The sequence below is a fragment of the Pipistrellus kuhlii genome, unplaced genomic scaffold (assembly GCF_014108245.1).
Source record: "Pipistrellus kuhlii isolate mPipKuh1 unplaced genomic scaffold, mPipKuh1.p scaffold_m20_p_1, whole genome shotgun sequence".
Taxonomy (NCBI): domain Eukaryota; kingdom Metazoa; phylum Chordata; class Mammalia; order Chiroptera; family Vespertilionidae; genus Pipistrellus; species Pipistrellus kuhlii.
In genome coordinates this window covers 109,478,878-109,505,476 of record NW_023425404.1, presented here as the reverse complement: position 1 = coordinate 109,505,476, position 26,599 = coordinate 109,478,878, and the positions used below count along the sequence as shown (strand labels likewise).

The following is a 26,599-nucleotide window of genomic DNA, read 5'->3' as shown; positions in this document are numbered from 1 at the left end:
AAATTTCCAGGGGATTCATTTTGTAGGAAGATGTGTACAAGTTTATTAAAAATGGGTTCAATTATCTAAAAGGCACATTATTAAGAATGTAAAATAACCAATTTTAGATTAAAAAGAAGAAAAAATCTTGCGAGAAATTGCTCTCGAGAGTCTCCATACATCCTTACTATTCTTTAGTAGGGAAAAGATCTGTCACCTGAGAGTCACAACAGGTCCTTCTTGAGCAGCAGAGCTTACACAAGGGGCTAGAACTGTGTGGACATAGAGGAGGCGACCTAAGAACTTTACCACTTCCTGTCGTGGCTCACCGGGGCAGGTACGGAGAAGTGACTTCTCTTTACAACGGCCGTGGTGAAGCTCTCTTAATCCAGTCTGAAGAGAGGATATCCAAAGAAAGGATTTAGGCTTCGATTTCAAGATTTGACCCTAACCAGAAGGATATGATCTTTCTCCCTCTCTCTGGGTCTATCATCTACCTATCATATATTTACCAAGCTACACATACATCTATATCCACATCTGCATCTACACCTACACCTATCTTTATCTACATCTGTATCTATTGCTATGTTGTTCTTGAGAGTCCTCAACTTGTATGAATAGTTTATATGCACTGTCACTATAAAGCTCTCTATTGCATTGCACATTGTCTAGACAGAAGAACATTTTCTTTCTCTCCTGTAATGTGATACCTGTGTATAGACATAGAATATAATTATACATAGGCTTGATTATGCTACTTACCTTCCGGGTCAGGATTAATGTCATGTAACTGAATACATTTCCTGCTACTGCACCCGGAAAATTACTATGAATTCTTATTTGTGGCATACTGACATAAATGATTATCATTCTTGAAATTAGTATGATCATAATGTTGAGTCTTATCAAAAGCCTGCTTTAATTTGGCATTAAATAACTTTAATTTCTTAAAAACTGTGCAGATTAATAATGAACAATACTGAGACCTTTATTTTATTTAGTTTCCAAGTCTAATACAGTTCAGAACCTTGAATATTTGCACCTGAAACAAAACTAAAGCACTGAAAATTGATTCCTGAGGAATAACATATCTCCAAATCTTCATCACAGAATGTGTACTACGCAAGTAAAAATTAAGTGGAATTCTTTGTATTCCACTTACAAATTTGTTAAGTGGATTGAAATTTTATTCTATTAAGTCAAATCTGTGAAATTTTGGCAAATAAATATTTATTGTGATTCTTCATGCTTTATTTAAAAAATACTTTTAATAACTTTATAAACTCAGTATTAATTATCTTTTATGAGTTTATATTATTAAAAGTTTCTAATGAATGTTGCTTTTATCCATCCTGTTCTAACAATCTGTTCTCATACATGCCAGAATGCTTTATAAAAGTCTATTAAAATAATGATATATATTATTAAAATCTTTATTGAGAGTATTACAGATATCCCCCTTTTTCCCTATTGCCCCCCTCCACCCGGTTCCCAACCTGCCCCAGGCCTTCACCCCCCTACTGTCTGTGTCCATCGGCAAGATCTTTGGTTACTATCTTCCCGCAATGCCTTTTTCTCTTTGCTCTGAGATTCATCAGTCTATTCCATGCTTCCATGGCTCTGACTCTATTTTATTCACCAGTTTATTTTGTTATGGGCTCCATTCCCAGAAGTGGCTGTGTAGGAGGCAGCAGATCAATGATTCTCACTCACTGATGTCTCTCTCTCTCTCTCTCTCTCTCTCTCTCTCTCACTCTCTCTCTCTCTCTCTCTCTCTCTCTCTCTCCTCTTCTTTCACAAGATGGCCAGCAGAGGAGGGCAGTTGGGAGAGACCAGGCCTGCAAGGGAGGGCAGTTGGGGGAGATCAAGCCTGCTGGGGAGGGTAGTTAGGGGTGACCAGACAGGCAGAGGAGGGAAGTTGGGGCAAACAGGCTGGCAGGGGAGCAGTTAGATATCACTCAGGCTGGCAGGAGAGTGATTAAGGGGTGATCAGGCTGGCAGGCAGTCAAGCAGTTGGGAGCCAGCAGTCCTGGATTGTGAGAGAGATGTCCCACTGTCCATTTGGGCCCAAATCAATAAACATTGTTGATGTTTCTATCTCTCTCTCCTTCCTCTCTGAAATCAATTAAAAAAATAAATTAACTTTCAATTAATATAATTAATCCATATGAATGGACAATATGCAAAATGCACCTGTTAAATGTTAAATAAGAGTAAAGAAATCATTAATCACCTGAATGAATAAATTTCCTAATCCATTCAGGTCATTGTCTAAATTAGGACTTGAATTTCACATTCTTTTTCTATTATATTCTCAGCCTTAATATATTCTCATAGCCATTGTTATCTATGAACTAATAATGTCAAAAGAAATCATTTCAGGTCCCATAGAACAGCACTGTTAAGGGCTGAAATGCTTGTATTCTTTAAAATTCACATATTGAAGCCCTACCCATAATGTGATAGTATTTAGAAATGCAGCATTTAGAAAGTAATTCGGTATAGATGAGGTCACGGGGAAGATGGGATATGGGGTCAATGCCCTTCTCTAAAGAAACACCAGATAAGCCCTTCCTGCCCCCGCTCTTTCCCCTCACCAGGGAGAAGAGGCCCTGTGAGCACACAGTGAGTGGCCGAGTCAGCAAGAGACAAGGTTTTCAGTTGGAACCTACATTGCTGACATCTTGATCCTGGACTTCACAGCTACAGGATCTGTGAAATAAAGGTCTGTTGTTTAAGCCACAAATCTGAGATATTTTATTATTGCAGCACCAGTTGACTAAGGTAAACCCCAATTTATGGCTTTCTTCGGTTGCTAGAAATTAACCCTGACCAACTTAGAGAAAACAAAAGGATATATTGAAAAGATTTCAGGGAACTCACAACGTTAAAAAATATAAATAAATAAGACAGAACTTATAGAATGTGTGAACAATTTGAAAGGAGAGTTGCTTTGAACATTATAGTAACAGGAGTAGGGTTTCCATCTTTCTAGGCATTTCCAGGTCCAACCATCTTCCATTCTCATGTATCTTTGCTTAAGATGTAAATTCCCATCAGAGAGAACTTGGCTTGCCTGGGAGTTGCTAAAATTTAACCTGGGATTTTTGAATCAATTTTTATAAGAAAAAAATAATCAAAATTATATATTTTTCTTTTTTACATTCATGTTTCAGTTTTATTAACAGTACAATACATGCATTATAATTGAAAAGGGCATGATAGTTCAAATAACATAGAAATTGATTTCTATAAGATTTGAACTGATTTTTTTTGAAGCCATTAGTACTTTTTGATGTCTCCATGTTTTGTCACATCTCAAATCAATTTTTATAACTACCATTTCCCTAGAAAATCATTCATTTTTATCCAGATTTTTCAAATTTCTTAGCATTCAATAATAAATTATTTTATAGTGAAGAATGATATTTTCCTAGTTTTATTGAGAAAGAATTAACATATAACATTGTATCTGTTTAAAATATATAACATGATTATTTGCTATATATTAAGATGTGTTAAATGAGTATCCAAATAAAGTAAAGTTTAGGACAATACTTTATAAAATTTTTCTCAAAAGTCAGAAATAAATTTTATTCATAATGATGGGGAAAAGGAGACATTTGGGAGTCTAGCAATCTGAACCTGTACCTTTAACCTAATACACATTCTTATTAGCTTATAGTTTAATCTCTGCCCCTTTAATTGTCTGGTTTGCAAGGCCTGTTTACTCCCACTTTAGAGAGGCCATACACTATCCCCAGATGGAGTTATCAGTGCTGGTGCCAGGCCAGGCCTTTAGTTGTGGTCTTAAAGCCATAGCACATTGGGCTCTTTAAGAACTTGCAAAGGGGACCAGAAAACCCCTTATGTGGGAGACAAAGAACTGGAAAAAGTATAAATAGGGAAAGCTTCCTCCATGTTTTTGCCCAGAATTTGAAAGACATTTTTCTCTGAGCCCACTTGTGTAATAATAATAAAGTATAGCCCTGACCCATTTGGCTCAGTGGATAGAGCATCAGCTTGTGGACTGAAAGGTCCCAGGTTCCATTCCAGTCAAGGGTATGTACCTTGGTGGCAGGCATATCCCCATTAGTGGGTGTACAGAAGGCAGCTGATCAATGTTTCTCTCTCATCAATGTTTCTAGCTCTCTATCCCTCTCCCTTCCTCTCTGTAAAAAATCAATAAAATATATTTTAAAAAAATAATAATAAAGTGTAATTGCATTTCTTTAAGCTTAGCTTGTTTTTTTCTCTGGTCTTCTGTAACAATAGTGGCATTAATTAGGATTACTATGATTTTCCTTCCTGCTAGTTTGTATGCTGAGGTAGTTTGCCTTTGTTTCTAAGCACTGTGGAATCTAAATTAGCATTTTAAAACTTCTATTATTAAGGACCTGAGACAATTTGATTCTTTACGTTAATTATGAATTATTTAATTATTTAATTATTTTAATAACGGTGATAAAATCAAAGGAAAATAAGAAACTTAAGTAGAACATTTTATTAAGATATTCAGATATACAATGATGATAAGGTTCTGATTTAAATTCCATGAAACCATTCAATACATTTAGTGATAATATTTATTCTTAAAGGTAATAATTACAGTAGTATTCTGAATAAACTTTCATTTTTTACTATTGCATAATATAAGTTTCTATCACATTTGACAGACTGGAATTTTCTATAAACTATGCATGCTAGATGATAGTTGATCTTGACAATACTATTTGAGATAATTAGGTACGGTCTGCAGGCTTCCTGATGTTGTGCCATATAGTGGATTGGAGAAGGAGTATGTAGAACTCTAAAGAAAAACACATTGAAAAGAATAGAATTTTATGCATTAATATAAGAGACTTCTTTCCAGATCATGAAGAACATAGCAAGTTTTTAATGATTTTCCACTGGAGTAATAAATGGAACAACCCTAATTCCCCAGCACTCACTCCCAGGAGACACTGCCTGAACCTCTGGCACCAGTCTAGTCTCAGTGTGTGCCTGTCTTCTGTGCACAGGAGCCACTGCCTCATCCTCACCTGTGGTGGGGTGGGGGGTATGCACTTGTCAGTATCTTTGCTGCTACTCCTTATGGTGCTGGTCTTTCTAAGTCTGCTGTATTTATAATAGACATGTTACACAAAACAATAAAAGAAACAAACAATTGCTTTTATTTGGGAGAATTGTATTTTGCAGAGTATATTAGAAAATTTAAAATTTGGGACATTCTATAGGACAAACAACTTGATTTCTTTAATGAATAAATTGGAAGAAAAATATAAGATTGAGAAAATGGAACCTAGAAATTAAAAGAGACTTAAGAAACAAGTCTAACAATTTGAATGCATATTATCTTATACTGATCCTGATTTTAAAATATATATATACAGCAACAACAACAAATATAAATGCCCCTACTTATTTATGAGACAACTGGGGGAGACTGAACACTGACTGAATATTTGATGGTATCAAGGAACATTGTCAAATGTTTCGTTGAGATGCTGTGGTTAGATCACTTAAATATGCATCTGAGTCTTTATAGATGAAATTAAATGACGTTTGGAATTTGCTTAAAAACATTCTGGTTGAATGGAAACTATGGACTCTGTGTGATGATGACAAGTTAATGTAGGTTCATCAATTGCTAACAATTGTTACTCTGGTGAGGGATGTTGACAGAGGAGGAGACTACACATGTGTGGGGGCAAGGAATATATGGGAGTTCCCTGTATTGCATGCTCAATTTTGCTGTGAACCTAAAACTGCTCTAAAGAAAATAAAATCTAAAAACGCCACCACCACTCTGGTGGGTGGAGGAAATGGCAGTAGAAGTGAATCAAGAATGACCATGGGCCCTAACCAGTTTGGCTCAGTGGATAGAGCATTGGCCTGTGGACTGACGGGTCTCGGGTTCGATTCCAGTCAAAAACATGTACCTTGGTTGCGGGCACATCCCCAGTAGGAGGTGTGCAGGAGGCAGCTGATAGATGTTTCTCATTGATGTTTCTAACTCTCTATCCCTCTCCCTACCTTCTGTAAAAAATCAATAAAATATATTTAAAAAAGAAAAAAAAAAAGAAAAAAGAAAAAAAGAATGACCATGGGTTGATAATGGTTGAATTTGGTGGCAGGTATATACCGGTTCATTATACAATTTCTGTATCAGAATATGAAAATTTTCGCTGAGTGTTTGGAAGACTATTTTGGAGAAATTGATTTCTCTATTATAATGTCAGTGAAGAAACACAGTTTAATTAATACAAAGGCATTTGTTTCTGAAAAAAAATAGAAATAAAAATAGCAACAAAGGTCAAGAGCAATTACGGGATTTTTTCTCTAGCCATTTGTAATGGAAGGAAAAAGGAATGTGAAAGGGAAATTTTTATTAGAAAATAAAATAAAAAGAAACTGCTTCCAAGGTTTGCTGGAGTCATCAGTCACCCTGCCATAGGTACACATAGTAGAGAACATCTTAAAAGCATGTTGGAAGGTGGGTCTTTGAAAGGGACCTCTTCCTGTGCACCAGAGAAGCCACCTTCTCAGTACAAAGTAAAGGACGCATAACACCTTCCGAGCATACAGTTAACTATTTTAAGTTGATGAGATATTAATATTTAAAATACCAAATTTAAAACACTACACTTAATTATTATATAATTTTCTCCTTCAAGTACTAAAAGTTAAGCTCAGCTAAAGATAAAAAAATTACAATTTCTTTTTTGTAGTAAAAATAAAAATAGGAATATATATATATATATATATATATATATATATATATATATAGGGTGTCCCAAAAATGTATGCACTGACTTAGAATAATTATAAAGGCAGTGTTTATTAAAATCCATTTCATTTTCAAAATTGAGCTACCAGCTATTAAAGTGTGCATACATTTTTGGGGGACACTCTGTATTATACCTTCCTACTTTTTCAAAAAGATACATTTGGTTTTCTTAACATGCACTTATTTATTTATTACCCATTAAGTAGGAATATATATCACTTTTACTTGATGTCTTGATTGACTAGACAGACCACCCAAAGTAATGATCTCCTGTGCTCTGGGAAATATCTTACTCCTTGTTTTCAATCATCCCAAAAAAATACTAACAATGTGTATTGACATCATAATTGATGAAAACAAAAAAAGTTAAAGGTTGTGTTAGACTTCAGCCTCACCAACCAAGCCTCAAAATGACCAGAAACCACCTGACCTGATACTTTTGCTACTATTTTCAAGAACAGTAGCAAACTGTTCATAACCTATTTTCACACAAAAAATAATGGAGGAAAATTAAAACTTTTATATGCTCATTTTGACAGGAGATTAAATTTTATACATTTCTAAAATCAGATGAGAGGAAGCTTTCAGAGATAGAAAGCAATGTGTCATGGCTAACTCCATTTTATTACCCACTTAAGAAAAAGATGGGAAAGATTTTGTTTGCCATTTCCTCTCTAGCCTACTTCTTATGCTGGTAAGGAGTAGCCTAAAAAGGGCCAAGAAAGATGTAATGCACTACCGTATTTTCCGGTGTATAAGACGACCCCCTAATTTTACAGTTAAAACATAGGTTTAGGCCTATATTCGCTGTATAAGACTACCCCCCACTTCTGAGGCAACACCAGTTCTTCTTTTAATAGACCGCCTCTCTGACTCTGGCCAATCTGAGCAGGCTTTTTACATGTTCTGTACCCGAAGCTACACTGTGTTCTAGTAAAAAGCCTGCTCAGATTGGCCAGAGTCAGAGAGGTGGTCTATTAAAAGAAGAACTGGTGTTGCCTCGGAAATGGGGGGTAGTCTTATACAGCGAATATAGGCCTAAACCTATGTTTTAACTGTAAAATTAGGGCCTCGTCTTATACGCCGGAAAATACAGTATTTCTCTCTTTACCTTCTGAATTTTCAGGTAAAGGTCCTCATTGTCCACAACTACATAAGAGAACACAGAATGCTATCCTCCTTTTTGTCTTTGACAATAAAATATGAACAACAGTCATATTTGAACTGTTATTCAAATACTTAAATAAGAGTAGTTACTGTGAGTCGCTGACTAACATTCTGTGGTGAAACAGGTATTTTACAGATTTGTCAGTTCCCTGAGTGTGAGCAGTGTGGCCACACAGCCACTTCACGGTGAACTGATTTTACAAGTAGATTGCAACTGTCCGGGAATGGAGAATTCTCATAGCATATTTGAGAGACTGAAACTCCTTTCCACCCACAGATGAAATTGTTCCTCTTAGTAAAGCGTGTTCAAACAGTGCTGTGTATGGGTGTGTTTTTGCTTCTGAAACAATACAGTTCACCACCATCTCTTACCTCTGATTTCTCTGAGTTGCTCCAATTCCCATACACTGGATTAACAAATGCACAATTAACACTTCCTTTAGTTTTCCTTAAAGCACATGGGGTTGCAAAAAAAGAAAGAGAAAAGAATAAGTATTGAAATGTACCACTGTAAATTTTTAGGTAGAAATTTTTGCAAGACACATTGTCCAGTCTGCATACATATTATTATGATTATCTGTATATGTAAAAAGCCAGCGACCAAACACCGTTAACAACCTGGGAATGACAGGATGCCCACTGAGGCCAGCCAACCTGCCAGATCAGGGGCTGGGGCTGGCCGGCCAACCTTCCTCGGCCCCTCCCCTCAGCCAGCCCCACCCCTGATCAACCTTTCCCACTCTGATCAAGGGTGGGGCTGCCTGCCAACCTTCCGCCCCCTCCCCACCCCCTTGACCTTTCTCTGGGTGGCCAGTCAGGGGTGACCCTTCCCCAATAGGGGATGGGGTCAGCCAGCCAAACTCTTGCAGCCCCTTCCCCAACTGGTCCCACCGGTAAGGGCCTGCACCACCCAGATTGGCTCCACCCCCAATTGGCCCCCTCACTTTTATCGTAGCTGGCCAATCACTGATGGCCCCTCCTCCAGGCCACTGACCCCCCCAATCAACCCCCACATTTGGGGGCGGGGCCAGCCAGCCCACCACCCACAGCCCCTCTCTGTAACTAGCCCCACCCCAGATTAGCCTCTACCATACCTATTGGCCCATGGCCACTTCTCCCAGCCAAGTCTGTCCTCAGTTGGCCCCTCATACACCAATCAGGAATGGGGTTGGTCTGCCAACCTCCCACAGCCCCTCCCTTGGCCCAATTTAGGGGCAGGGACAGCTGACCCACCACCCACAGCCCCTCCCCATAGATGGCACTGCCCCAAATCAGCCCCCTGTCCCCAGTCAGGGATGGGGCTCACCAGCAAGTGCCTGTGGCCCCTCTCCCTAGCCAGCCTGGCCCTGATTGGTCCCCAATCAGGACAGGCCAGCTGGCCAACCTCCCACTGCCTCCTCCTCCCAATAGGCCTAGCCCTGATCTGCCAACTAGGGCCAAGCCAGCCAGGCCCCATCCATGCACGAATTTGTGCACTAGGCCTCTAGTATTACTATAAGACTTTTTAGCCTGACACCAAAGCAACCTCATTATTGAGAGCAAGAGTTATTTATCCTTTGAATATCTAGATCCAAATAAACCCAGACAAAGACAAAAATGGCATTAAGTTGATTTTTAAAATTGAGTTCTTAAAATATTTCTCAAATAATATGAGGAAAAATATTAAAAAGAATACATATATATATATATATATATATATATATATATATATGCCTAAGCAACCATTACAACTGAATGATCAGAGTGACCAGAACAACCAGTTGACCAGTTGCTATGACATGCACTGACCACCAGGAGGCAGATGCTCAATGCAGGAGCTGCCCTTTGGTGGTCAGTGTGTTCCCACAGCCAACCTCCTGCATCTGGCCAACATCCCCTGGTCCCTCCCTACCTTCGGCCAATCAACTTCCTGCAGTCCCTCCCCGCTTTCCCTACCCTGGCCAGCAGGCCCCAATCATCCCAGCCCCAATTGGCCAGGCCCCAATCAGGACTGGGCAAGACAGCCCTGATCAGCCCTGATCACCAGCCAGGCGTAGGGACCCCAGCTGTGCACATTTCATGCACTGGGCCTCTAGTATAATATAAAGTTATAAGAAAGGCCACCTTGATTTCCCTGAGACTTTAAGGTGCCAAGTCCTCACATTCTGAGGACTATTTTCCATGACAGTGCATGACTTAAAGATTTATGGCATCACTGTCTTTAATATTTTAAACAGAAAAGTTACGTATGAGTGTTTTGAAGAGTTATTTTTGTTAATTTTCCTTTTATGAATCACAAATGTGCATGTCCTTGGTAATCTCACACATTGGTCTAAATCCACATAATTGACTCAGATATAGTGGGATCCTAAGTGATCATTTTCTTTTTATACTTTAATTATTTAAGAGTCAATAGGTTTATCAGAAAACAACTAGCTTGCAATAGTGGCTGATAAAGAAAAAATGACCATCACAGGAACAGAAAAATATATAAGTGGATATGCAAATACACCCTACTAAAGACAGAGGAAGGATCACAGTCATGCACACAAATATGCATGCACACATACACATAATGGAGAATGAAAGACCAATTCCAGAATGACTGCCAGTGTCCTGAGGAAAAATATGTTCATGAATACTTTTGACTAATCAAGGTATAATGACGACAAATTTAGCAATAATAAACATTTGAATCCTCAAAGAAAAGAGAGTAAAGAGGAAGCTCTTGTGCTTTTTGAAAATAAGTTGTCACAGGTTTGTGACCTCTTATTCTATCCACCAAACCAACCGCATAGTCCTCTGCTAAAAAGAGTGAGCCCAGCAGCATAACCTGGGTAACTGTGTTTGGCTGGCAATACATTCTCCCTGTGGATTCAGTGTCTTCCACGCTTCCTGCCCACCAAGGTGTCTATACCATTGGCTTAAATATTCAATAATCTCACCAGTTCACCCTCACTGTGTCTACATTTTGGTTATTGATGAAGAGAGCAATAGCAGCCTTTTTGTGGATTACATTTTGAAAAAACAATCATAGAATACTCTTAAACGATGGGGCAACAAGTGTCATTAACTGAATACTTAGGATTACCCCCATTAAATCAAACAAGGGGTGCTTGATTCCTTGCCTGTTCTTCCCCCAAGAATAATCAGAGTAAGTTCTCAGAGCAGCAGGCTCAGGAAATGGTTGGGTTGGGGCATGAGAAGGGTTGCTTTCAAAGTTGAGACGGTACAAAACGAAGGGCAGCTTTGAGATGCATCAAAGTGTCAAAGCAAAAGCTGGTACAGGAGATAGATATTAACATGGAGGTAGGGGAAATCAAAACAGAAGAAAAATTAAGCAGTAGGTAAAGAGGGGGATAGCCACAGATACCAGCAGCTCATAAAAGTAATCTTGTCATGAAAAGGAAGCAGGAGGAAACCCAAACCATAGGACCAGACAGGGCAGATGGTGCAAAGGCAGGGCATGCAACCAGAATGAGGGACAGGCTTGGCAGCCACCCGGATAGAAGAGAGGCTCAGAACACAGCAAATCTTAATATGAGGTGATTACATTTGGCTTTGGACTGCTGGGACCCCAGATGACCTAGACCAAGATTAGCAGGCTGAAGTCAGGTAAATTGATCCATTTTCCAGCCCTGTTAATTCAGCTATTAAATCTAATTTTCTTCAGGAAGGATTTTGTCTTAAGCAATTTTATATTAAAATGAGGAAAAAAAACTGCAGGATTGAGTGACTACAAAGAAGGAAGTGTGCTAGTTAAGGGGAAGGATGTGGAATTTTAACAAAGAGGAAAGGGTTACGATAGTGGAAGAGGAACAAAGGTTAATTCTTCCTACTACAAATTATCTTTATTAGCAATCTCACACTTTTATTTTTTCCAAATACAAAGATGTCTCCCAATATTAGAAACCTCTGAATTGTTAGGATTAATTCTTAATATCTTTTCTTTGTGAAGTAAAATATTACTCATCGCCCATAACTACTACTATTAAATGCATTTCTGGTGTCAACTCCATACATTTATGATTTCAAGTTCTGTGATATAATTTTTTTATTTTCTTCAATTTTATAAATTTGGTTTTCAAACATAAGAAATTTTACTTTCAAATGCTGATTCCTTATATGAGGGAAAAAAACGAATTATGATGTGTTTCTGCTAGTTCTGACACTATATGGTGCAATGGTAAGTCTGCATTAGGCTAAAAAAATGCTGCGTTTAACTTATATTTGTAGATAGGCAGATGGTCGGAAAGAGCTGAGGTTTCAAAGAATCTAGCCATCCCTCGGAGTCAGCAAGGAATTGGCTTAGACGTTTAGAGTTGAGGAAAGGAAAACCTGCATGGATCACATCAGTTTCCACCCATAACTTATGCATTCACTTAAATTATTATTAAATGCCATGCTTTATCCAATATGTGCAGGAACTGCATAAAGTGGAATTCTGAGTGGGCTTAAGAGAAATATGTCAGTGCATAGCTAGGGCAATTCTGTTGGGAATTTCCAATTTAAAAATAGTGAGCATATGTACACTTCTAAAGGAATTCACTTCATAAATTATTGACTAAGATATTTTTTAGTATTAAAAACGTGAAAGTGTTTATAAAAAGTATCTGAAATTATTGTAAATGGACAATAAAGATAATAAAAAAAACTATAACAAAAACTCATCTATGTTGAATATAGTAAACATGATTTTGAGATAAGTGTTTATTTTATTTTATATAAATACAGGGGTGGGCAAAAGTAGGTTATAATTGTGAGTACACAAAACAAAGTTTAACCTTGTATTATTATTTATTAATTATTGTATTATCTTCCATATGAACAACTCTAAACCTACTTTTGCTCACCTTGTATTTTAAAAGTCTTATTGAATTATCATTAACAAATCATACAATTCTTTCAACACATATAATTTAATTTTTAAAAGTAATAGTAATATTAATTTACTGTAATTAATTATTAGTTTTGAGAAATGTAGTAAAATAACATAAAATTTGACATTTTAATTGTCTTTAAAATGTACAGTTCAGTATAATTCATTATATTCACAATGTTATGCAACCACACCAATATGTATTTCCAAAATGTTTCCATCACCACAAATAGAAACTGTAGCCATTAAACAGTAACTTTACATTTTTCCTTCCTTCAGCTCCTATAACCTCTAATTTTTTATTTTCTATCTCTATAAATTTATCTATTATGGATACTTCATATGAATGGAAATGTGGAAATATACAAAACCTATAATTTTGTGTCTACCTTATCTAACTTAACACAATGCATTCAAAATTCATCTATATTGTAGCATGTACAAAACTTCAAGTCATTTTTATGGCTGAATAATAATCCATCATATTCATATGCTACATTTTGTTTGTTCATTTGATGATAGATACTTGAGTTGTTTCCACCTTTTGGCTATTGTGAATACTCTACTGTGAACATTGGCATGTAATTATCTGAGTCCCCATTTTCATTACTTTGGGTATATAATTATTCCTTAGGAGTAAAATTGCTGGGTCATATGATAATTCTATTTAGCTTTTTGCAGAAGAACTAAACAATTTTCCAGAGTAGCTGTACCATTTTACATTTCTACTAATACTTTATGAGGTTTTCTATTTGTCCACACCCCTACTAACATTTACTATTTTTTGTTTTGTTATTATTGCCATCCTAATAGGTGTGAAGTAGTATTTAATTATAGTTGTTTTTTGTTTTTGTTTTTGTTTTTGTTTTTGTTTTTTTATAATATATTTTATTGATTTTTTACAGAGAGGAAGGGAGAGAAACAGAGAGTTAGAAACATCAATGAGAGAGAGTCATCGATCAGCTGCCTCTTGCACACCCCCCACTGGGGATATGCCCTCAACCAAGGTACATGCCCTTGACCAGAATCGAACCCGGGGCCCTTCAGTCCCCAAGCCGACGCTCTATCCATTGAGCCAAACCGGTCCTGGCTAATTATAGTTTTGATTTGCATTTTCCCTAACAACTAATGACATTAATATAGGCCATTTGTATATCTTTTTTGAAGAAATGTCTATTCAAGTCTGCTTATTTTAAAAAATATTTGTTACTGAATTTTAGAGAGAGATAGAAACATCAATGAGAGAGAAATATCCATCAGGCTGCCTCTTGCACACCCTCTAGTAGGTGTGCAAACCCAGGCATATACCCTGACCAGGAATCAAACCTGCATGAGTCTATGCTCAACCACTGAGCCACATTGGCTGGGGAAGTCTGTTTATTTTTTTAATTGTGTTGTTGCTCCCTTTGTTGTTGAGTTGTAGGATTTTTGTGTATTCTGGATACTAGGCTCTTTCTAAATATATCATTTCAAATATTTTCTCCCACTTTGTAGGTTATCCTTTCACTTTCTTGATAATGCCCTTCAATGTATGAAAGTTTTTGATACAGTCCAGTTTAGTTATTTTTCTTCTGTTCTTGTGCTTTGGGTATCATATCTAAGAATGCGTTGCCAAATCCCAGGTCATGCAGATTTGCTCATATGTTTTATTCTAGCTTTTTAAAAATGATTTTAAGCTCTTAAAAAGAAAAAGATATATTTCCCCCCTTGGCGGACCCCAGGTTGGACACTGGCCCATTCATAAATATCTTGGGGGGTGGGGAGAAGGATAGGGTTATAGCTGTTTTGTTTAATTGGAACTGGAAGAAAGATCATGCCTTACTTTATGTCCTTCTCAGAAAGGGGGAGGGACACCGTGATCGCACTTCTGTACTGGCCACCGCTGCTGTCAGTCATCACGTTGACTTCACTTCCCTCGAGAGTTTGGATAAATTCAGGTCAGAGCTGCAAGTACGCAGCCTCAAGGGTCATAGAAAAGCAATTCACCTATGACTGATCTCTCCATTCAGAAGTGTGCAGTCTTAATGTACAGTGATGAGAAACTGTTATTTTATGATCTTTTCATTAAAAGCTTGATTGAAAACTAAATAAAAAAAGAAGATATATATGTTTATTGATTTCAGAGAGAAAGGGCGAGGGAGAGAGAGATAGAAACATCAACGATGAGAGAAAATCACTGATCAGCTGCCTCCTGCATGCCCCTCACTGGGGATCAGCCTGCAACCTGAGGATGTGCCCTGACTGGGAATAGAACCATGACCTCCTCCTGGTTCATGGGTCCACAATCAATCAGAGCCAGACCGTCCAGGCTTAGCTCTTATATTTATGTCCAAATTTATCTATTTTCAATTAATTTTTGTGTATATTTATGGAAGGGGTTCAACTTCATTCTTTTGCATGTGAAAATCCAGTTGTTCCAGCAGCATCTAGACTATTATGTTTTTATTGAATGTACTTGGTACATTTATCAAAAATTAATTGGTCATAGATGTCTGGGTTTATAGTTGGATTACTAGTTCTAGTCCATGCATATTAGTTTGTTCAGACCTCATCTTTAGTTTGCTATAGCTTTATGGTAAGTTTTGAATTAGGAAGTGTGAGTTCTCTAACTTTGACAAAGAGTCGAAAGATTGTTTCGACTCTTTAGTGTTCTTGCTCTTCCTTATGAATTTCTGCAAAAAAAGGCTGTTGGAGTTTTAATATTGAGTGGTTTGTGTGTGTGTATATAAATATATGCATATATTGCTTTGAATATTTTCAAGTATTGACAGCTTGAAAATACTAAGTTTTCCTATCTATAAACTTGAAATGTCTTTTCACTTATTTAAGTTTTATTTAATTTCTTTTAGTAATACTTCATTCTGTTAAGCATAGAAATTTTTCACCTCCCTGGTTAAATTTATTCCCAGGTATTGTTATATTCTTTTAGATTCTATTATCATATGTGATTGCTTTCTTAAAATATTTTTATAATTTTTCGTTACTTGTATTTAAAGAACAAATGATTTTGGTGTGTTGTTCTTATATCCTGCAAATTTGCTGAATTCATTTATTAGCTTTAGTGAATTTTTTGTAAATTTTTGGGAATTTTCTATAAATACAGTAAGATTGTTTGTAAACAGAGATAGATTTATTTATTCTTTTTTTTTAAGCTGGTATCAATGATTTTTTATTATTTATTTATTTATTTATTTATTTATTTTTGTCTATCGAGTTTTATTTTATTTTTTTAATATATTTTATTGATTTTTTTTTTTGCTCCCCTCCTTCCCTCCCACACATCCCCTCCCTCCCCAGAGTTTTATGTCCATTGGTTGTACTTATATGCATGTATAAAAGTCCTTCGGTTGATCATATTATCTCCCCCAGATCTTCCTCCCCTCCCCACTGTAATTTGACAGTCTGCTTGTTGATTTATTGTCTCTATATCTATATTTTGGTTCATCAGTTTATAATGTTCTTTATTATCCACAAATGAGTAAGGTCATGTGGTGTTTCTCTTTCATTGATTGGCTTATTTCACTCAGCATGATGTTCTCCAATTCCATCCAGGTTGCTGTAAATGATGAGAATTCCTTCTTTTTTATGGCAGCATAGTATTCCATTGTGTAGATGTACCATAGTTTTTGGATCCAGTCATCTGCTGATGGGCACCTAGGCTGTTTCCAAATTCTGGCTATTGTAGATTGTGCTGCTATGAACATAAGGGTGCATATATCCTTTCTGATTGGTGTTTCTAGTTTCTTGGGATATATTCCTAGGAGTGGGATTACTGGGTCAAATGGGAGTTCCATTTTCAGTTTTTTGAGGAAACTCCACACTGTTCTCCACAGTGGTTGCACCAGTCTGCATTCCCACCAGCAGTGCACGAGGGTTCCTTTTTCTCCACAACCTCGCCAACACTTGTCATTTGTTGATTTGTTGATGTTAGCCATTCTGACAGATGTGAGATGGTACAGCATTGTTGTTTTGATTTGCATCTCTCAGATAACTAGTGACCTTGAGCATGTTTTCATGTGCCTTTTGGCCTTCCTTCTGTCTTCTTTTGAAAATATTCTATTTAGGTCCATTGCCCATTTTTTAATTGGATCATTCATCTTCCCTTTATTTAGTTGTATAAGCTGTTTGTAGATGTTGGAGATTAAACCTTTATCAGTGGTAGCATTTGCAAATATGTTCTCCCACACAGTGGGCTTTCTTGTTGTTTTGTTGATGGTTTCTTTTGCTGTAAAAAAGCTTTTTATTTTGATGTAGTCCCATTTCTTTATTTTTTCTTTAGCTTCCATTGCCGTAGGGGCAGTATCAGTGAAGAAGTTCTTTTGGCATATGTCTGAGATTTTGTTGCCTGTGGATGCTTCTAGTATTTTTATGGTTTCCCGTCTGATGTTTAAGTCCTGTATCCATTTTGAGTTTATTTTTGTGTATGGTGTAAGTTGGTGATTTAGTTTCATTCTTTTGCATGTATCTGTCCAATTTTCCCAACACTATTTATTGAAGAGACTGTCTTGACTCCATTGTATATTCGTGCCTCCTTTGTCAAATATTAATTGAGCATAGTGATTTGGGTTGATATCTGGGTTCTCGATTCAATTCCATTGATCTAAATGTTTGTTCTTGTGCCAGTACCAGGCTGTTTTGAGATCAGTGGCTTTGTAATACAGTTTGAAGTCTGGTATTGAGATTCTTCCTACTTTACTCTTCTTTCTCAGGATTGCTGTGGCTATTCGGGGTCTTTTATTGTTCCAAATGAACTTTTGGAGAGTTCTTTCTAGGTCAGTGAAATATGCTGTTGGTATTTTAATGGGGAGTGCATTGAACCTATAGATTGCTTTAGGAAGTATGGACAGTTTGATGATGTTGATTCTACCAATCCATGAACATGGTATGTTCTTCCATCTGTTTACATCTTCCTCTATCTCTTTTCAGTGTCGTGTAGTTTTCCGCGTATAGGTCCTTTACTTACTTAGTTAAGTTTATTCCTAGGTATCTTAATTTTTTTGGTGCGATGGTAAATGGAATTGCGTTTTTAATCTCTGTTTCTATAAATTCGCTGTTGATGTATAGAAATGCCATAGATTTCTTGGTGTTAATTTTGTATCCTGCTACATTGCCAAATTCATTTATTAAGCCAATTAGTTTTTTAATGGAGTCTTTTGGTTTTTTTATATACAATATCATGTCGTCTGCAAATAAGGATAACTTTACTTCTTCTTTTCCAATTTGGATGCCTTTTATTTCCTCCTCTTGTCTAATTGCAATGGCTAGTACTTCCAGTACTATGTCAAACAGGAGTGGTGATAGGGGGCATCCCTGTCTTGTTCCTGTTCTTAGAGGGAATGGTTTTAGTTTTTGTCCATTGAATATGATGTTGGCTGTGGGTTTATCATATCTAGCTTTTATTATGTTGAGGTATGATCCTTGTACTCCCACGTTGTTGAGAGTTTTTATCAGGAAAGAGTGTTGGATTTTATCAAATGCTTTTCCTGCATCAATTGATATGACTATATGATTTTTATCTTTCAATTTGTTTATGTGATGTATCATATTTATTGATTTGCGGATATTGTACTGTACTTGCATTCCTGGTATAAATCCTACTTGGTCATGGTGTATGATCTATGTGATGCTCTGCTGGAGCCGATTTGCTAGGATTTTGTTGAGGATTTTGGCATCTATGTTCATGAGGGATATTGGCCTGTAATTCTCTTTCATTGAGTTGTCTTTATCTGGTTTTGGTATTAGGGTGATGCTGGCTTCATAGAAGGAGTTTGGAAGTGTTCCTTCCTCTTGAATTTTTTGGAAAAGTCTGAGGAGGATAGGTTTTAGTTCTTCCTTGAATGTTTGATAAAACTCTCCTGTGAAGCCATCTGGCCCTGGGCTTTTGTTTGCTGGAAGCTTTCTGATGACTGTTTCAATTTCTTCCCAAGTCACTGGTCTATTGAGATTTTTAGATTCTTCCTGATTAAGTTTTGGAAGGTTGTATTTTTCTAGGAATATGTCCATTTCCTACAGGTTGTTCAGTTTGTTGGAATAGAGTTGTTCATAGTATTTTGTAACAATCCTTTGTATTTCAGCGGGGTCTGTTGTTATTTCACCTCTTTTGTTTCTGATTTTGTTTATTTGGGTCCTCTCTCTTTGTTTCTTGGTTAGCCTTGCTAGAGGTTTATCTATCTTGTTTATTCTTTCAAAGAACCAGCTCTTGGTTTTGTTGATCTTATGTATTGTTTCTTTGGTCTCTATGTCGTTTATCTCCGCTCTGAATTTTGTTATTTCCTTCCTTCTGCTTACACTGGGCTTTTCTTGTTGCTCTTTCTCTACTCTTTGAGTTGTAGAGTTAGATCATTTGTTACCATTTTTTCTAGTTTTTTGCAATAGGCTTGTGGGGATATGAACTTCCCTCGCAAAACTGCTTTTGCTGTATCCCATAGATTTTGGATAGTTGTGTTTTCATTGTCATTTGTTTCCAGGATGTTTTTAATTTCTTCCTTGATTTCTTTGGTAACCCAGTCCTTGTTTAATAGCATGCTGTTTAGTCTCCATGTGTTTGATTTCTTTGGATTTTTTTCATTGTAGTTAATTTCCAGTTTTATGCCACTATGGTCTGAGAAGATGCTTGATATGATTTCTATCTTCTTGAATTTGAAGAGACTTTGCCTATGTCCCAAAATGTGGTCTATCTGTGAGAATGTCCCATGTGCGCTTGAGAAGAATGTATATTCTGTGGCTTTGGGGTGGAATGTTCTGAAGATATCGATTAATTCCATCTGGTCTAGCGAGTCATTTAGGATTGATAATTCTTTGCTGATTTTTTGTTTAGATGATTTGTCAAAGGGTGACAGTGGGGTATTAAAATCTCCTACTATGATTGTATTGCTATTAATCTCTCCCTTAATGTCCTCCAGCAGTTTTTTTATATATTGGGGTGCTCCCGTATTGGGTGCATATATATTTACCAGGGTTATTTCTTCTTGTTGGATTGCTCCCCTTAGTATTATGAAGTGGCCTTCATTATCCCTTGTTATGTCCTTCACTCTGAGATCTAATTTGTCAGATTTAAGTATTGCTACCCCAGCTTTTTTTTCATTTCCATTTGCCTGGAAAACCTTTTACCATCCCTTCACCCTCAGTCTGTGTGCATCTTTTTTTCTGAGGTGGGTTTCTTGTAGACAACAGCTATATGGGTCTTGTTTTCTTATCCAATCCGACACCCTATGTCTTTTGATTGGAGCATTTAGTCCATTTACATTTAAAGTTATTATTGATAGATACTTATTATACGCCATTTTTATTCTATACCCCTGTGTTCGTTCTTTGCTTTCTATTTCTTTAATTTTACAGTAGATCCTTTAGCATTTCTTACATTGCTGGTTTGGTGGAGATAAATTCCCTTAGTCTGTTTTTGTCTGTGAAGCTCCTGATTTCACCTTCACTTTTGATTGATAGCCTTGCTGGGTACAGTATTCTTGGATTCAGACCCTTCCTTTGCATGACTTTGTATATTTCATCCCATTCCCTTCTGGCCTGATAAGTTTCTGTGGAGAAATCAGTTGCTAGTCTGATGGGGGTTCCTTTATATGTAACTTTCTGTCTCTCTCTGGCTGCTTTTAAAATTCTTTTTTTGTTCTTGGTGTTTGCCAGCTTAATTATAATGTGCGTAGGGGTCGTTTTCCTGGGGTTCATTCTGCTTGGGACTCTGCGAGCATCTTGGATTTGTGTGGGTTTTTTCTTCTCTATCTCAGGAAAGTTTTCTGTCATTATTTTTTGAAATACCTTTTCCATGTCTTCCTCAATTCCCTTTCCTTCTGGAACCCCTATTATTCTAATATTGTTTTGTTTTGTATTGTCCCAAAGTTCCCTTAGACTTTCCTCCTGTTTTTTAATTTTTTTTCCAGAAGCTGTTCTAATTGGGTATTTTTTTCCATCTTGTCTTCTAGCTCGCTGATGTGGTCCTCTGCTTCTTCTAATCTACTCTTGATACTTTCTATTGAGTTCTTTACAGTAGCAATGTCATTTTTCATTTCTTCTTGGTTCTTCTTCATTTCCTCTTGGTTCTTACTCATATTGTCAAATTTGTCTTCCATTCTTTTTAGCCATCTTATGATCATTACTCTGAATTCTTGCTCTGTTAGGTTGCTTGCTTCTATCTCGTTTACTTCCTTTTCTGGTGAAGCCTGCTTTTCTTTCATATCCGGGCTGTTTTTTGGTCTCCCCATGATCTAGGATGTCTGGTTGTGTAGTTCTTTCTCTCCTTTTCGCCGAGCTGTGGGGCACTCCAGTGTGGCCAGGTGTTCGTGCAGCCTGGGATCCATGTTTTGAGGGTCACAGCTGCTTGATGGTCGCTGCTGCTGTGGATATTCAGGCCCCTGACACGATCCTATCTTCCTCTCAGGATGGCGAGGTTTCCCGTCCAAGCCGGTAGGTAGCTTCGGGCAGGGACGTAGCCCGCGTGGGTGCTTCTCTGTGAGGGGTACCTCTGTCAGCGGCCCCCCAGCAGTTTCTTCTGGTGTTCGCTGTCTCCCAGCTTGCTAATAAACTTTCACAGCTCAAGACCATCAGCTGCTCTCTCTTTCTGCTTCAGGACAGGGCTCAGAATCCGCCCATCTGTACTTCCACCATCTTACCTCCTCTCTATCAATGATTTTTTAAATGTTTTGTTTACTATAAATTTTGTCTTGGTCTAAAGATTTTGATTAAATAAGCATATATTTTCTTTGTTTTTATAAGTAAGCCAATGAGTATAAATTAGCTTTGATGTTATTAATCTTGGTCCTTTTCGAGTTTTCTCTCTTAGATTCAGGCTAATTGCTTGAAGACATTTGGGAGAGCTTGATTGAAGAGTTAGCATTTAGACTGAATCTTGGAAAGATAGGAATATTTCCCTCCCATGTATTGTGCTACCAACTGCCATCTGCTCTCTGCCTCCAGGACTCCACAGAAACTGCTCTGGCAAAGGGTAGCAGAGATGCCTTTCTCGCCAGAGCTCTGAGACACTTTTCCCGACTTATTTATTCTTTTCCAATTTGGATTTATTTTATTTCTTTTTCTTGCCTAATTGCTCTGGTTAAGTTTTCTTATTACACTATATGAAATTGGGGTAATTATAATGCAGCTATCAAGGTGATTTGAAGAGCTAAACATGATAATTAATTTACTAAAATATACTTCTTGGGCATGCTTTTGTGAAGGAAATTGCTCTCATACTTTCACTATAAAATAATTTCTAGATATTGTTTCTAAATGTTAAAGAATATTCTAATATCCCAAAAAATGATTGCCCTGAGTTAAGGAAAATGATGCTCTACAATGTAGTCACTCACTCCTTAAGAGGTAGAATGATAGAATGTTGATTATGTTGCTTATCATCTTTCACATTTTTTATTTAAATTTGTCCAATATTTCCAAAGCACATACTATGTACTAAACTCTGCATTATGTACTGGACTTACAAGGCTGACCAACATATCCTAGTGCAGTAGGAATCAACCAAATGTTTATAGGAAGGGTAATTTCATGAATGCATTTAGTCTGAAGGCTTAATGATGGAACAAAATTCATTAACCTCTCTACCCTGTTCGCCAATACCCACTCCTAACAATATACTTCATTGGTATCCAGAGAGAGAAGACATTAATTTTTTGCTGTTGTTATCCTGGAGCCACATTTGTATTAGCTTTCTGTTCCACTTAGTGCAAGACTTTAAGTGGGGCAGGAGTTTACTTTTGCCCACTGCTTCTTTCCATTCTATTTTCAGCAAATTAAGTGGCAGCCAGAGAGTAGCTGAAGGTTTCCCTGAAGATGAGCGGAGCCTAACAGAATAGAGAAGGCCCTCCTGTCCCTTTCTATTGCATACAAATGGAAAAAAGTCATATTATTGTAGAAAAATCAGTTTGGTATGAATAACTCATTTTATAATATTTGAAAATTAATGGTCTGTGTTCCTCATATAGTATATGTATCTCTGAAAAGTGAGAGACATGTAATATCCATGTATAACTATAAGGATACATTTTAGGCTATGAAGACTTGATTTGTTACTATTGAGGAAAATATTTTCTAACCATAAAAGTACATGTGACATTTTTTAAAACTAAGGACCCATTTAAATGATGAAATACAACCATCTCACTGGTGGGAATGGAATTCATTTATTCTGAGAGTCATGCCTATTATCTTATCTTTAACTTCACCTGACTAATGGTGAATCTGGTGTGTCTCAGAAAAGTAAATTTCATTTCTACTCTCCCTATTTCCACCAGTAATTTTAAACACTTTTTAAAAATTTAAATCATTTTTTTTTATTTTTCAATTACAGTTGACATGCAATGTTATACTAATTTCAGGTATACACCTCAGTGATTAGACATATAATTTACTAATTGATCATCCTAATAAATCTAGTACCCAATCTGGCACCACACATAGTTATTAGAATATTATTGACTATATTCCCTATGCTGTAATTTACACCCCATGACTATTCTATAAAACCCAGATTGTATCCCTTAATCCCTTTACATTTTTCACCCATTCCTCCGATTCCATCCCATCTGGAAACTATCAAAATATTCTTTGTATCAATGAGTATATTTCTGTTCTGCTTCACTGTTTATTGTTTAGATTCATTTCTTGATAGACATGTATTTATTGTCATTTTTTTCTTGTTGTACTAGTGTTGTTGTTGTTGTTGTTGTTGTTCTTCTTCTTCTTCTTCTTCTTCTTCTTCTTCTTCTTCTTCTTCTTCATCATCTTCTTCTCCTTTTTCTTCAAGAAAATTCTTTAACATTTCATGTAAAACCTGTTTAGTGGTTATGAACTCCTTTAGCTTTCCTTATCTGGGAAGCGTATCTTTTTAAAAATTATCTTTATTGCTAAGAGTATTATAGATGTCCTTCTTGTTTTCCCTCATTAACTTCCCCACACCCCTGCACCCTCAGATCTTCATCACACTATTGTCTGTGTCCATGGGGTATGCAGAGAATACAAGTTCTTTGGTTAATCTCTCCCTCAGACCCCCAATCCAGAGATTCATCAGTCTGTTCTATGCTTCTATATCTCTGGATCTATTTTGTTCATTAGATTTCATATATGAGTGAGATATTTTTCTAACTGGTTTATTTCACTTAGCAGAAGCTCTTTTGATTCTAAATGTTCACAACTAGTTCTTGCAGCAAATTGGCCTGGGGGTTAAATCCCTCTCATTGAAGTGCCAACAATAATCAAGGCTCAACTACACAGTATACATGGCCCATATGGAAAGGTGGTACACCTGGAGTGCCCAGCTCCAGTGAACTGGACCTAAAGGACACCTACTACATTAAGCCACTCTACCTGGCCTGGGAGACATAGAAGATCTACATAATATGTAAACTCATCAATTAGGTTTTTTCACAAATGTTTCTAGTCCTAAGACTCTGTATGAAGCCCTTTTGAGTGTATTAGTCTTTCAGATTAGAGGAATATATATTACAAAATACTAATAAAAATAAAATATTTCTGAGTTTCCACTTTTACTTGTATCTATTTTTAATGTTTCTTAACCAGGGTGTTCATAACTTTTTTCTTTGTCTCATCATAAAAATTAATAAGTGATACTTTTTTTATTTTTGTTTCCTGATTTTAAAACCTAGGAAACTGAGGTGTTTTTATTGTTGTTTTTGGTCATTTTTAACTCACAATAATAAAAAGAGATTGGTAAACTGTGTTTCCTGTGTAATTTTCAGTGGCACATAATTCACACTTACCATCTTATTTCTTTTCTTAAAAACTTAGACAAGTTTTATTTTACATCTGGTCTCTGATCATTTCCAATCCAAAATTCAGTCTGTTTGAATAGACTGTTTTTAAGGAAGGTTATCACAAATTTTAAAAGTTAGATAATATTTTGTAATTTTAAAATAATGACAGATTTATGGAAATTTGCAAAGATAAGCACAATAGAAGACTGTAAAGCAAATAAAAAATAGACAGGAAGTTGGAGAAAGGGACTCTGAAAACTAGAAAATAGAGTTGAGCCAGACGTAATGAGATAGACAGTACATGAAATGGGTATAGTGAGTCTATACGCTCATTAAATGTAGAATACAAATTTGCCTTTAAGATTTATGAATTTAAATTTAAGCAAGACAATAAAGTTACATAGGGTCACACTTTCAAAAAGAAACAGACCAAGTGCTTAGAAGCACATCTCCAACTCAGGAGAGAAGACTTAACTTATATTGTGTGTTTCCTGTTACCATAATCTAGGCCAGTGCTCGGCAAACTCATTAGTCAACAAAGCCAAATATTAACAGTACAATGATTGAAATTTCTTTTGAGAGCCACATTTTTTAAACTTAAACTTCTTCTAATGCCACTTTTTCAAAATAGACTCTCCCAGGCCATGGTATTTTGTGGAAGAGCCACATTCAAGGAGGCAAAGAGCTGCATGCGAGCCACAGTTTGCCGACCACGGATCTAGGTTAACGAAGTAGCAAGCCCCCAAAACATTATCTTAAGAAAAAATACTAATGGGTTTCACTAAATTGTTTGTTCACTCATATCTATTAAAATACCAGACTAACACTATGCCAACAAGTGCTTAGTAAAAACTGCCTAGGAGAAGGTGGTAGCAAGAAGGTGAATGATTTTTATGGAACCATTGACACACAGAAGGGCCTTAGAGAATTTGACTTGGGGGAGTGGGGCATTTTCATGTTTGTGTTTATCATAAAAAAGTCACCAAGACTAAAATATGTAGTAGGTAATTAGTGTCAGCACATTAAATCTGTCATAAGGATCTATACGTATAATGAATTGTATGACATCATGAGGCAATATAAGAAAGAATATTGAGTCTATTCAATCAATCTTTTCTCACTGACTGTACATGTCTATCTATTATCTTACTTCTACTAAAGAGAAAGGGGACAATCATGCTAACTAGTAAGTGGAGATAATCAGCTATATAATGGCAACTACTTCTGGTAAGATTATGACTTTAAAAAAAAAGAATTAAAACAAACAATCTGGAAAAAATAGAAAGGAAGAAAAGAAGCAAGCCAATTTGAAAAAAACAGAAGGGAATGTTTATGAGCTCCTTTTCATTTCCAAGCCTTTAAGGAACAAGCTGAACCAAATGTTTGGGTGAAAAAGTTCAGAGAGAATCGGGTTTGCAAACATAACCAGAAATGCCACAAAAGGGAGAGGAAAGGATTAATCATCCAGGGTCACACAATCAAACAACCAGAACACCAAATTTCGCTAAACTCCTTCACATGTTACAGCAGCTGCTGAATTTTCCTCTTACTCTTTTCAGGCAGGAAATAAGTGTCGCTGACCAGAAAGCCTGTCACCGTTTAATGCGATCTTGCTGTGGCAGAGGGCTTCAATGGGAACATGCCCGGGAAATATGGATGCAATTAGCATGACTAACGCTGACCCAGGTTCCTGTCGCTTAACCTGCAGGAGACCCCATGCTGCCAATGGGAGTGCAGTCTCCACGGGGCTTCCCCTCCTCTGACTGCGGTGTGAGCACATTCACAACCACCTAATGGGAACCAGATGCAGAGCAGGAGGGTCCTTTGGAAGTACATTGGGTAGTACACTTGGGAACGTTTGCTTCGCCTAGTAAAATTACTGGGAGCCAACCTTTAGGAAGCAATTAGAGAGGAAGACAGAGATTTATACAGAAAGAGGTTCATCACAAATGGCTGATGATAATGAAAGATTAGATACAATCTAGATGTCTAATAATATGAGAATGGCCAGATGATGAGACATACACTACTTGAGAAAGTATCAATAAGCCTTTCAAGTAATGCTTC

General features: G+C 36.8%; 1 protein-coding gene across 1 annotated transcript in view; it reads right to left on the bottom strand.

The window, feature by feature from the left end:
- Positions 1-4,467: 4,467 nt before the first annotated feature.
- MALRD1 (MAM and LDL receptor class A domain containing 1) overlaps positions 4,468-26,599 on the bottom strand; it is a 578,615-nt gene continuing 556,483 nt past the window's right edge. Inside the window, exons 39-40 of the mRNA XM_036459535.2 lie at positions 8,312-8,387; positions 4,468-4,792 (exon numbers count right to left, since the gene is read on the bottom strand). Coding sequence (XP_036315428.1) covers positions 4,712-4,792; positions 8,312-8,387 — 157 coding nt within the window. The 3' untranslated portion in view covers positions 4,468-4,711. The remainder of the gene's footprint in view (positions 4,793-8,311; positions 8,388-26,599) is intronic.